Below are 11,134 nucleotides of genomic sequence, written 5' to 3'. Positions count from 1 at the left end.
AAAAAAAATAAAATAAAATAAAATAAAATAAAATAAAATAAATTAAATTAAATTAATAATAATAATAAAAAAAGAAACAGAGAGGATCAGATCATAACTGTCTAAAACAAGAGACCAAATCTTATGGTTGGAAAAAAAAAAAAAGGCCGGGTGTGGTGGCTCATGGGCTGTAATCCCAGCACTTTGGAGGCCGAGGCGGGTGGATTACCTGAGGTCAGGAATTCGAGACCAGCCTGGCTAACATGGTGAAACCCCGTCTCTACTAAAATTACAAAAATTAACCAGGCGTGGTAGCACGTGCCTGTAATCCCAGCTACTTGGGAGGCTGAGTCAGGAGAATCACTTGAACCTGGAAGGCAGAGGTTGCAGTGAGCTGAGATTGTGCCATTGCACTCCAACCTGGGCAACAAAGGAAGACTCCATCTCAAAAAAAAAAAAAAAAAAAAAGAAAAAAAATAGACTGGCAAAAAATATGTAAAAATTCTAGCCTATGGGTGGTGGGGCTGTAGGTGGCTTTTCCCCCAATTTTATTTGACATTTTAATGTGAAAGGGATATAATTAAGTTGAAGTTTTCTTTTTAAAGAAGGAAGAACAAATTCGATGACTATTAACAGCGTACTGTGATCCCTTCCAGTCCTGTCTTGGTGTACATAAAAGCATACCTATGACACATACGTAACCATACTACAAATATTGCTTGGCAACTTGCTTCTTTAACATCTCATTTATATTTTTTCCACAGGAATATATACAGTCTACCTCATACTTTTTGATGACTGTATAGTGTTCCACTGTGTGTACAAAACAAATCTCCTTACCCCAATATCGATAGACTTTGTTTCCAAAAATGTTCAGCCTCATGAGTATCTTTGTTGACTCGTTACAGTCTTTCTGGAGGGGTTGATTTTCATAAGTGGAATTTCTGAGTCAAAGAACATGTGCAATTTTGCCAAACTGCTCTCAATAAGTTTGTGCCAGTATACAAGAGTGCTTGTGTCTTCCTTTACCAAAATTGAGTATCATCAACCCTTTTAATTTTGCCAGTTGGATAGATTAAAAAAATATTTTATTAATGATGTTCGTTTCTTTTTCATGTCTTTTGGCTATCTGTATTTTTTTTGTGAATGAATTGCTCATATTCTTTATCTACTTTTTCTTTGGAAATTACACATATTGATATGAGGGTTTTGTACACTGTATGTGTTATACATATTGCAAACATTTTCTTCTGTCTTTAGAAAAACTTTTTCTTTTTGAGACAAGGTCTCGCCCTGTTGCCCAGGCTGCAGTGCAGTGGCATGATCTTGCTCACTGGAAACTCTGCCCCACCTGGGCTCAAGCGATCCTCCCACCTCAGCGTCCTGAGTAACTGGGACTACAGGACTACAGCCACGTACCACCATGCCTGGCTAATTTTGTATTTTTTGTAGAGACCAGGTCTCACTATGTTGTCCAGACTGGTCTTGAACTCCTGGCTCAAGTGATCTGCCTAGATCTGGCTCAAGTGATCCGCACCCAGCCTAAAATTTTCATGTAGTTAAACCTGCATCAATATATTATTTTCTGACTTTTTATTTCATTTCACTCTTAGGAAGGCTCTATTTTAAGATTATAAAACATTCTCTGCATTTTCTTCTACTACTTTAAATGTACACTTATTTTTATTTTTAGAAATTAAAAAACTCGGCTGGGCGTGGTGGCTCACGCCTGTAATCCCAGCACTTTGGGAGCCCGAGGTGGGTGGATCATGAGGTCAGGAGTTCAAGACCAGTCTGGCCAAGATGGTGAAACCCCGTCTCTACTAAAAATACAAAAATTAGCCTGACGTGGTGGCAGATGCCTGTAATCCTAGCTACTCGGGAGGCTGAGGCAGGAGAATCACTTGAACCCGGGAGGTGGAGGTTGTAACAAGCTGAGATTGTGCCACTGCACTCCAGCCTGGGTGACACAGCAAGACTGTCTTGGGGAAAAAAAAAATAGTTCACCTTTCTCCAGTATTAAAAATGCCCCCTTCAGGCCGGGCACGGTGGCTCATGCCTGTAATCCCAGCACTCCAGTCTGGGCAACAGAGTGAGACTCCATCCCCCAACCCCCACCAAAAAAAAAAAAAGAAATGCCCCCTTTATAGCTATTTACCAGATCAACCGCTCCCAATGCTCTTTAATACGCTGGAGTTTCATACTAAGAAAAATAAACATAAAAAACATTTTGGCCAGCCGCGGTCGCTCACGCCTATAATCCCAACACTTTGGGAGGCTGAGGTGGGTGGATCACAAGGTCAAGAGATCAAGACCATCCTGGCTAATACGGTGAAACCCCGTGTCTACTAAAAATACAAAAATTAGCTGGGCGTGGTGGCAGGTCCCAGCTACTTGGGAGGCTGAGGCAGGAGAATCTCTTGAACCTGGGAGGTGGAGGTTGCAGTGAGCCGAGATTGTGCTACTGCACTCCAGTCTGGGCAACAGAGTGAGACTCTTTTTCAAGCAAAACAAAACAAAAACAAACAACCTTCTGTGGGATGAGCATGGTGGCTCACGCCTATAATCCCAACATTATGGTAAGCTGAGGTGGGCAGATTGCTTGAGGTCAGGAGTTCGAGACCAGCCTGGCCAACATGTTGAAACCCCATCTTGGCCGGGTGTGGTGGCTCACGCCTGTAATCCCAGCACTTTGGGAGGCTAAGGCAGGCGGATCACGAGGTCAGGAGATTGAGACCATCCTGGCTAACACAGTGAAACCCCGTCTCTACTAAAAAATACAAAGAATTAGCTGGGCGTGGTGGCGGGCGCCTGTAGTCCCAGCTACTTGGGAGGCTGAGGCAGGAGAATGGCGTGAACCTGGGAGGTGGAGCTTGCAGTGAGCCGATATCGCGCCGCCACTGCACTCCAGCCTGGGCAACAGAGCGAGACTTTGTCTCGAGAAAAAAAAAAGAAACCCCTTCTCTACTAAAAATACAAAACTTAGGTCGGGCATGGTGGCTCACACCTGTAATTCCAGCACTTTGGGAGGCCGAGGCAGGTGGATCACCTGAGGTCAGAAGTTCGAGACCAGTCTGGCCAACATGTTGAAACCTCGTCTCTATTAAAAATACAAAAATTAGCCAGGTGTGGTGGCAGGCTCCTGTAGTCCTGGCTACTCAGGAGGCTGAGGAAGGAGAATCATTTCAACCCGGGAGGTGGAGGCTGCAGTGAGTCAAGATACTGCCACTATACTCCAGCCTGGGGGACAAAGGGAGACTCCGTCTCAAAAATAAATAAATAAAAATAAAAAAATTAATAAATAAAAATAAAAAAATTAGCTGGGCATGGTGGTGTGTGCCTGTAATCTCAGCTACTTGGGAGGCTGAGGCAGGAGAATTGCTTGAACCCAGGAAGCAGAGGTTGTAGCGAGCTGAGATCGTGCCACTGCACTCCAGCCTGGGTGACAGAGCAAGACTCCGTCTCAAAAAAAAAGGAAGCTGGAAGCCGAATGAAATGGGTCTTTCAACCAAGGAGTTAGAAGGCCATCTGGTGGCAGGGCTGGCAGGGGACCAGGAGTAAATAAGGCCAGAGAAGCCACCAGGGTTTGGGAGTGAAGGCACTGACCTTGCGTCCCCCTCTGGAAGACAATGACCTGAGAGATGTGAGATTTCAGACAAGTTCCCGAACCTTCTGGGCCCTGTTTTCCTCATCTGTAAATGGGATATCAGTCTTACCAGCTTCTTAAAATTCAATACAATAGAGGTGGACATGGTGGCTCATGCCTCTAGTCCCGGCACTTTGGGAAGCTGAGGTGGGCAGACTGCTTGAACTCAGGAGTTGGAGAACAGCCTGAATAACATAGCAAAACAGTCTCTACCAAAAATACAAAAAATTAGCTGGGCATGGTGGTGTGTGCTTGTAGTTCCAGCTACTAGAGAGGCTGAGGTGGGAGGACTGCTTGAGCCCATGAGGTAGAGGCTGCAGTGAGCCAAGATTGCACCACTGCACTCCAGCCTGGGAGACAGAATGAGACCCCGCCTCAAAACAAACAAACAAACAAACAAACAATAAAGGAAATCCCTACCACACTATCAGGGGCATTTTGGCTGAGCGCGGTGGCTCATGCCTGTAATCGCAGCACTTTGGGAGGCTGAGGCTGGCAGGTCACCTGAGGTTGGGAGTTTGAGACCAGACTGACCAACATAGAGAAATCCTATCTCTACCAAAAATACAAAATTAGCTGGGCATGATGGCACATGCCTATAATCCTAGCTACTCGGGAGGCTGAGGCAGGAGAATCTCTTGAACCCAGGAAGCAGAGGTTGTGGTGGGTCGAAATTACGCCATTGCACTCTAGCCTGGGCAACAAGAATGAAACTCCGTCTCAAAACAAAACAAAACAAAACTCCCATTTTTGTGAGGCAAATTGGGCTCACAGAGGTAAGCTGCACGTCCCTGTCGATGGCAGAGCTGGGGTCTGGATGCAGGTCTGCCTCGGGGTAATCTGCTCTTTTGCCTTCCAGGGTCCTGCCTCTTACAATATGAGCTGTCAAGTTAGATGCCTGCACTTGGTAAACCTACTCTGTTTTAAGTAAAAACAACAACAAGAAACAAATCTGAATATGTTAGCCCATCTCAGGTATGTTAAAGGACGTTTTTAAATAGGGGGGTTTTTGACCATTTGGGGGAGGTTTTGTGGGAGGGGCCTTCGGTCTATACTTGAGCTGGGGGATGTTAGGGTTGTTCATCGGATCTAGAGGTTTTCCTCTAATATTCTTACTCCAGAAGGAAATCTCTAGATGGGGAAAGAAGGTTTCACCTTTTATTCTAGTAAGCAGGGCTCTACCTATAAAGAGCTGCTTCCACCACTATTTTTTTCTTTTTTTTTTTGAGACAGAGTCTTACTCTGTCACCCAGGCTGGAATGCAGTCGTGTGATCTCGGCTCACCACAACTCTGCCTCCCAGGTTCAAGTAATTCTCCTGCCTCAGCCTCCCAAGTAGCTGAGACTCCAGGTGTGCGCCACCATGCCTGGCTAATTTTTGTATTTTTAGTACAGACAGGCGTTTCACTACGTTGACCAGGCTGGTCTCGAACTCCTGACCTCGTGATCTGCTTTCCTCAACCTCCCAAAGTGCTGGGATTACAGGCATGAGCCACTGCGCCCAGCCTCCACCACTATTACAATATCACCAGTTTCCCCATCTGAATGCTTCGAGTGCCAAAAGTTTTGCAGAATTCAAATGATTTTGGGACTTGATAGGGCTGACCTAAAAGTATACTCACTGTATATTAGGTAGCCCAAGAGGGCCTGGGTAGCCCCAAGAACCAAACACAAGAGTGTTTCTGCAGGGAAATGTATGAATATTGACATCAGTAGGATAAAAATAAATCATAGGTAAGTCTTACTTTAGTTCAGATTAGTTTTCTGTCACCAAATGAATTTTGGTGGCAGCCTGATGAAAAATGTTCGGTTCTCAGTGTTTTTGAGTTTAGAATTGTGGGTAAGGGAGTATGGACCTGCTGATAATAAAAACAGGAACAAGACTAGGCATGGTGGCTCACACCTGTAATCCCAGCACTTGAGAGGCTGAGGTTGGTGGATCACCTGAGGTCAGGCGATCAAGACCAGCCTGTCCAATGTGGCGAAAACCCATCTCTACTAAAAATATAAAAATTAGCTGGACGTGGTGGCACACGCCTGTAATCCCAGCTACTTGGGAGGTTGAGGCATGAGAATCACTTCAACCCGGGAGGTAGAGACTGCAGTGAGCCAGGATCGCACCATTGCATTCTAGCCTGGGCAAGACAGAAACTCCATAAAAAACAAACAAACAGGTCGGGCGCGGTGGCTCAAGCCTGTAATCCCAGCACTTTGGGAGGCCGAGACGGGCGGATCATGAGGTCAGGAGATCGAGACCATCCTGGCTAACACGGTGAAACCTCGTCTCTACTAAAAATATAAAAAAAAAAACTAGCCGGGCGAGGTGGCGGGTGCCTGTAGTCCCAGCTACTCGGGAGGCTGAGGCAGGAGAATGGCGTAAACCCGGGAGGCGGAGCTTGCAGTGAGCTGAGATCCGGCCACTGCACTCCAGCTTGTGCGACAGAGCAAGACTCCTCTCAAAACAAACAAACAAACAAAAAAACCAGGAACAACAATCGCCAGCATCTACCAAGTGCTTATTGTGTGTGCCAGGTACTCTAATTATGTACTATGTCAGTTGATTCTCAAAACATATATAGCACAACATGGGTACTCTGAACATGGGCACAATCAAGGTACAATGCTATAATGTCTAACACAGGATAATGTAGCTGTTAAAAGCATGGACATTCTATCTAGTCCATCTGGGTTATAATCTCTGCTCTACCAGTGAATAACTGTAACTTATGCAAATGACTTATCTATGCCCTGTTTCCTTAGCTGGGAAATGGGGGATAGTATCAGTACTCACCTCCTAAGATTGTTGTGAGGATTAAATGTGTTACTTTATGAGAAATGCCTGGCACATAGCAAAGGTTGTTATTATTTTAATATTTACACATCGGCAAACTAAGCCTCAAGTAACCTGTCCAAGAATACATAGCTATGAAGTGTGGAGCTGAGATTTGGAGCTGGGGTTTGAATTCAGGCAGTCTAACTCCAGAACCTACCTTCTATGCTACTTTTTGGCTACAAGCAAACAATCCGTCAAGAAACGAAGTAGCAGCCGGGCATGGTGGCTCCCGCCTGTAATCCCAGCACTTTGGGAGGCTGAGGCGGGCGGATCACAAGGTCAGGAGATCAGGACCATCCCGGCTAACACGGTGAAACCCCGTCTCTACTAAAAATACAAAAAATTAGCCGGGTGTGGCGGCGGGCGCCTGTAGTCCCAGCTACTTGGGAGGCTGAGGCAGGAGAATGGCGTGAACCCGGGAGGCGGAGCTTGCAGTGAGCCGAGACTGTGCCCCTGCACTGCAGCCTGGGCGACAGAGCGAGACTCCGTCTCAAAAAAAAAAAAAAAAAAAAAAAAAAAAAAAAAAAAAAAAAAAGTATCTACTAATCTAAACAGATGTGAAATTTGAAGACCAGTTGCTGTTTGGGGAATGTTGGGTTCTTCAGACAATGGTAGCTCAGGAATGTAAAGGCACAAATGACAGCCACATGCCAACTTGGTTAACTCCTTCCCTAGGTCCAAATAAGTAGCTTAATTCTCAACTATTGGTTGGCTTTCATTTCAGGTCTGGTCAGTTGCTTATGACCTTGTTCCCCACTGAGCAGACTCACCATCTGGGCCTTGGCGGGCAGCAGCATGCAGTGCCGTGTCCCCATGGCGGTCCTGGTGGGCAGGGTCAGCCCCGAGCCGAAGCAGCAGGCACAGGGCAGGGGCATCGTGGCGGGCACAGGCCCGGTGCAGTGGTGGGGGCTGCCCAGCATCTACATCGAGGCCTGGGTGTCGCTGGAGGAGGGCCTGGGCCCGGACCAGCCGTCCTGCAGACAAGTAACGACGGAAGCGACGTTCTCGGCGTTGGCGGCGGGAAGTGGAGGCCATGGAACTCTTGGGCTGAGGAAGGAAAAAAGGCAGCAGTCAGGACTTCAGCCTTGGCTGGTCCTTCTCTCTCCATCTCTGACATCCCGTTGTTTCTCCCTTTGGTTCCGTTTTTTTCTAATATCTTCAGCAAGAGATGAGGCCTATCCTAACCCTGATCCTTTATCAGATGATAGATTTGAAAAAAAAAATTTTTTTGAGGGGAGTGATGGATCAGAGATTTAATTTTTTTAATGTAAAATTCGAGAAAAGGGTAAATAATTGGTTTAAGGCTCAGGAGCCCAGGTAAATTTTTAATTTTTAACAAAGAACTTTAAAAAAACCCAACAGGGCCGGATGGGGAAAATTTTTATCAGCAGAAATCTGAGTTTTAAAAAGTCACAGATAATCTCCAATAATGATCTAGAAATTGAATATCATGTACCCGGCAGACAGATGTGGAGGCTTCTTCCTCTGGAACCTGGGGGGAGGGGTTACTCATCAGACCTGCCCCCGCCCCCCCAAGTACCCCCAGAGCTGTAGGCCCAAGGCCTGTGTTTAAGAAGCTCGGAGACGGGAGGCGGGAAGGGCGGAGACACTCCAGGCTGGAGGAAATGGCGCAAGCATAGTCGCAGGTGGAGGGCGGAAGTGAACTGTGAGGGGCGTTACCGGATGTCCTTCCGCCCCGACAGGGTGGTTCTTGGCCACATCTCCCGGGGGAAACTAGGGAACTTAAGTTAAACGGTCCGTCTGAAACTAGAAGACTGGACTAGAGGCGAGGAAAAGGAGGAGAGGGGAGGGGAGGAGAGGGGAGGGAGAAAAGAGTTATTTGGAGGTTTTTTCCCGCCTCCTCTAACTTGGCAGAGAGAGGAGATGGTTCAGTGATGGACGAAAAGATGAGAAGAGAGAGAAAACGGGAGATAAAGATAGGATAAAAATCACATTAAACATGGAAAACAAAAACAAAAACCACAGTGGGCCAATTACAGGGACAGATCAAAAAAGAGAAAAAATACACACAAAAGACAACAAGACTATCGTAGGATAGGGCAAGTGAGATGCAGAAATTTGTACTTGAGAAATACGTAGAAAAAGATAGAGAGGTTAACAACGGGAGGCAGGGGAGGGGGCGGGGTGGTGGAGAGCGAGAGAAAGGGAGAGAGTTAGTTTAGAATTAAGCCCAGAATGCTCTTTTCCCAACACAGGTTGCATGATGATATCCTTACCTTTTCAACCCATTCACAACCCTTTATGCTTCCTCTGATACCACCAATCAAGTTCTCCTTCTCCCACCAATCAAGTTCTCCTTCTCCCACCCCAGTACTCCCCCGTCTCCGCCCCTGCCTCATCCCTAGACCTTTCCGACTGGGATGACTAACCTGTTATAAGCCCACAGCTTTGGGCCTGGTCTCTGCTGCTCCCAGGCGGCCCCTTTGGGTACTGCCTGAGCAAGAGTGCTAGAGAGCAGGACCAGTCATCAATAGGAGGATGAGATTGGGGGAGACACCCGGTGCAGTAGGCTGAGTGAGCAGGGGAGCACTAAGACCCAGGGGTAGTGGAGGACTGTAGCAACGAGCTGGAGGAGGAGAAGTGAGCGGTGGGGGGTGGGAGCCATCTGGTACCTTGACAGCATTCAAAACAGCATTGGCCATAACAACAGAAATGGCCAGTCAGTCCCAGGGTATCCAGCAGCTTCTGCAAGCTGAGAAGCGGGCAGCTGAGAAGGTGGCAGATGCCAGAAAGAGTGAGTCTCCTCTTTCCTCCCTTAGGAGTCTGGAAAGAAAATTGAGGGTGGGGGATGCAAACATTTTGGGAAAACCCAAGGCTGGTGGGAAGACAGCTAGGGTCTGGAGGCGGGTTAGGAGGGAAGAAATGGATGGATATTAGAATCTGGCCCCTGGTTGGCTGAGAGAAGGCTGTGTAACTTTCTGGAAGGGACTGACCCCTGCTATTACATTGTGTGTGTGTGTGGGCCCACCCCACCCACTGTCCTGTCTTCTGCCTCCAGGGAAGGCCCGGCGACTGAAGCAGGCAAAGGAGGAGGCACAGATGGAGGTGGAGCAATACCGCAGAGAGCGAGAGCAGGAATTCCAGAGCAAGCAGCAGGCGGTGAGTTGAGGCAGAGTTGGGATGAGACCCCGGTGCAAGCTGGTGGGTACATCTTGTGAGGTGTGTAAGGGTGACTCAACAAGAAAATATGGTGGCAGAGGGCTGAGGCTGAGGGGACCCTGGCAGGGACCACAACATTGGTGAAACTTTGTGATGATATGTAAGAGAGTCTGGGATTTTTGAAGGCCACATAGAACTTATGGGTGGAATGTCACAGTCTGTGTAAAGTATAACATCTATGTGGAGTATGATTAACATTTATAGTGGAGGGTAGAGTTTTATGGTCATGGACGGTGAGGTGGTGGGGATATTACGGTCTGTTTTAGGATGAAGTTGCATGTTAGGTCTAAGGGGAAAGGGTTGGTCTCTTTGGTATTGGGATATTTCTGTGGGATGGGGGTGGTTTCTGAGAGGGCCTTTCTTCTAGGCTTTGTTTCAGGATCTTTCCCCTCATATGCCTGGACCCTTGTCTCTCTGTTTCTGCTTTTCCCTTTCTCTTTTCCACCCCTCTCCCTACCCCCCAGGCCATGGGTTCCCAGGGGAACCTGTCCGCTGAGGTGGAGCAGGCTACAAGGCGCCAGGTGCAGGGCATGCAGAGCTCCCAGCAGAGAAACCGAGAGCGTGTCCTGGCCCAGCTTCTTGGCATGGTCTGCGACGTCAGGCCCCAAGTCCACCCCAACTACCGGATTTCTGCCTAGGGCCTGACTCCTTCTGCCAGTTCCCTCCCTCAAAGAAATCCTCCAGTCAAAATCACCTCCCACCATAATCCCTGTCTTCTTTCCATCCCCTAGAAATCCTGGGAGGCAGGATCCAATAATTTTCCTGTGACACTTATAAATATCCTGCTCACATCTGAATCTCCTTGTTGTTCTTTAACCCTCACTGGGACTTTGTAAACTCCCAAGGCATTCTCACCTAAACCCTCTGTGAAATCTGTAATATGGAGAAGTAGGAATGTGGAAAACATCCTGGCTTCAGCATCTGGCAGATGTGGGTCCCTCTCTTGACCCTGTCACTTGCTGGCTGTGAAACCAGGACAAGCTACTTAACTTGGTAGCCTCGATGTCCTCCTCTGTGAAACTGGGATGATAATAATGCCTACCTTGTGAGGGTTGCTTCAATGATTTGGAATCATTCTGTAAAGTCTAGCACAGTTCCTCCCATGTAGTAGCAGTGATTCAATAATTAGCAACCCTGTGGTACTATATACCACCACCTGCTCACTGGCCAAAACCTACACGCTGTTTCCTCACTTCCATCAGTGGCTCTCTAATTCCACTTGTTCATTCTGTGACCCTAGTTATTTTCTGAATAATTGGTTCTTCTCTTTTCCCAGAGACCTTCTGATCTCCAAAAAAGGAGATGACTACATTTAGCCCCTCTCTTACAATTCCAGGTAGATAACTGCATTTTGTAGGCTCTCTTTGTTTTTCTTATGCTGATCTTTCTCTTTATTGGATTTTCCTCCTTTCCTGTTTCCCCAGAGACTTATCAGATGCTCATTGTTTTCCAAGATCTAAAATGATACTGTGTTCCCTCATATGCATGCCCTTCCTT

General features: G+C 47.1%; 3 protein-coding genes across 10 annotated transcripts in view; 2 read left to right on the top strand and 1 right to left on the bottom strand.

Moving 5' to 3' along the window:
* NFKBIL1 (NFKB inhibitor like 1) overlaps positions 1–8,933 on the bottom strand; it is a 32,032-nt gene extending 23,099 nt beyond the window's left edge. For 3 of the 6 annotated variants that reach the window (XR_002725643.3, XM_023188902.3, XM_023188903.3), the window contains exons 1-2: positions 8,695–8,933; positions 7,228–7,504 (exon numbers count right to left, since the gene is read on the bottom strand). Coding sequence is in view for 5 of the 6 variants with exons in the window: in XM_023188902.3 (XP_023044670.1) it covers positions 7,228–7,504; positions 8,695–8,817 (400 nt within the window). In the remaining variant the exon portion in view is untranslated. Of the gene's footprint in view, positions 1–7,227; positions 7,505–7,913; positions 8,096–8,694 lie in introns of those variants that run through there. The other 3 variants (XM_023188904.3, XM_023188905.3, XM_023188906.1) reach the window with 2 other exon arrangements.
* Positions 8,847–11,134, top strand: part of ATP6V1G2 (ATPase H+ transporting V1 subunit G2) — a 2,350-nt gene continuing 62 nt past the window's right edge. Inside the window, exons 1-3 of one of the 3 annotated variants that reach the window (XM_023188913.3) lie at positions 8,847–9,212; positions 9,477–9,577; positions 10,102–10,434. In XM_023188913.3, the coding sequence (XP_023044681.1) occupies positions 9,131–9,212; positions 9,477–9,577; positions 10,102–10,275 (357 nt within the window). In that variant the 5' untranslated portion in view covers positions 8,847–9,130 and the 3' untranslated portion in view covers positions 10,276–10,434. Of the gene's footprint in view, positions 9,213–9,476; positions 9,578–10,101 lie in introns of all 3 variants that reach the window. The other 2 variants (XM_031935667.1, XM_031935666.1) reach the window with 2 other exon arrangements.
* The window catches only part of DDX39B (DExD-box helicase 39B), a 16,542-nt gene continuing 14,489 nt past the window's right edge, over positions 9,082–11,134 (top strand). Inside the window, exons 1-2 of the mRNA XM_026448112.2 lie at positions 9,082–9,212; positions 9,477–9,577. The gene's annotated coding sequence lies outside the window, so the exon portion shown is untranslated. The remainder of the gene's footprint in view (positions 9,213–9,476; positions 9,578–11,134) is intronic.

This window comes from Piliocolobus tephrosceles, chromosome 5 (genome assembly GCF_002776525.5).
Source record: "Piliocolobus tephrosceles isolate RC106 chromosome 5, ASM277652v3, whole genome shotgun sequence".
Classification (NCBI taxonomy): domain Eukaryota; kingdom Metazoa; phylum Chordata; class Mammalia; order Primates; family Cercopithecidae; genus Piliocolobus; species Piliocolobus tephrosceles.
Note: the sequence above shows the minus strand (reverse complement) of the source record. Positions and strands in the feature narration are given on the sequence as shown.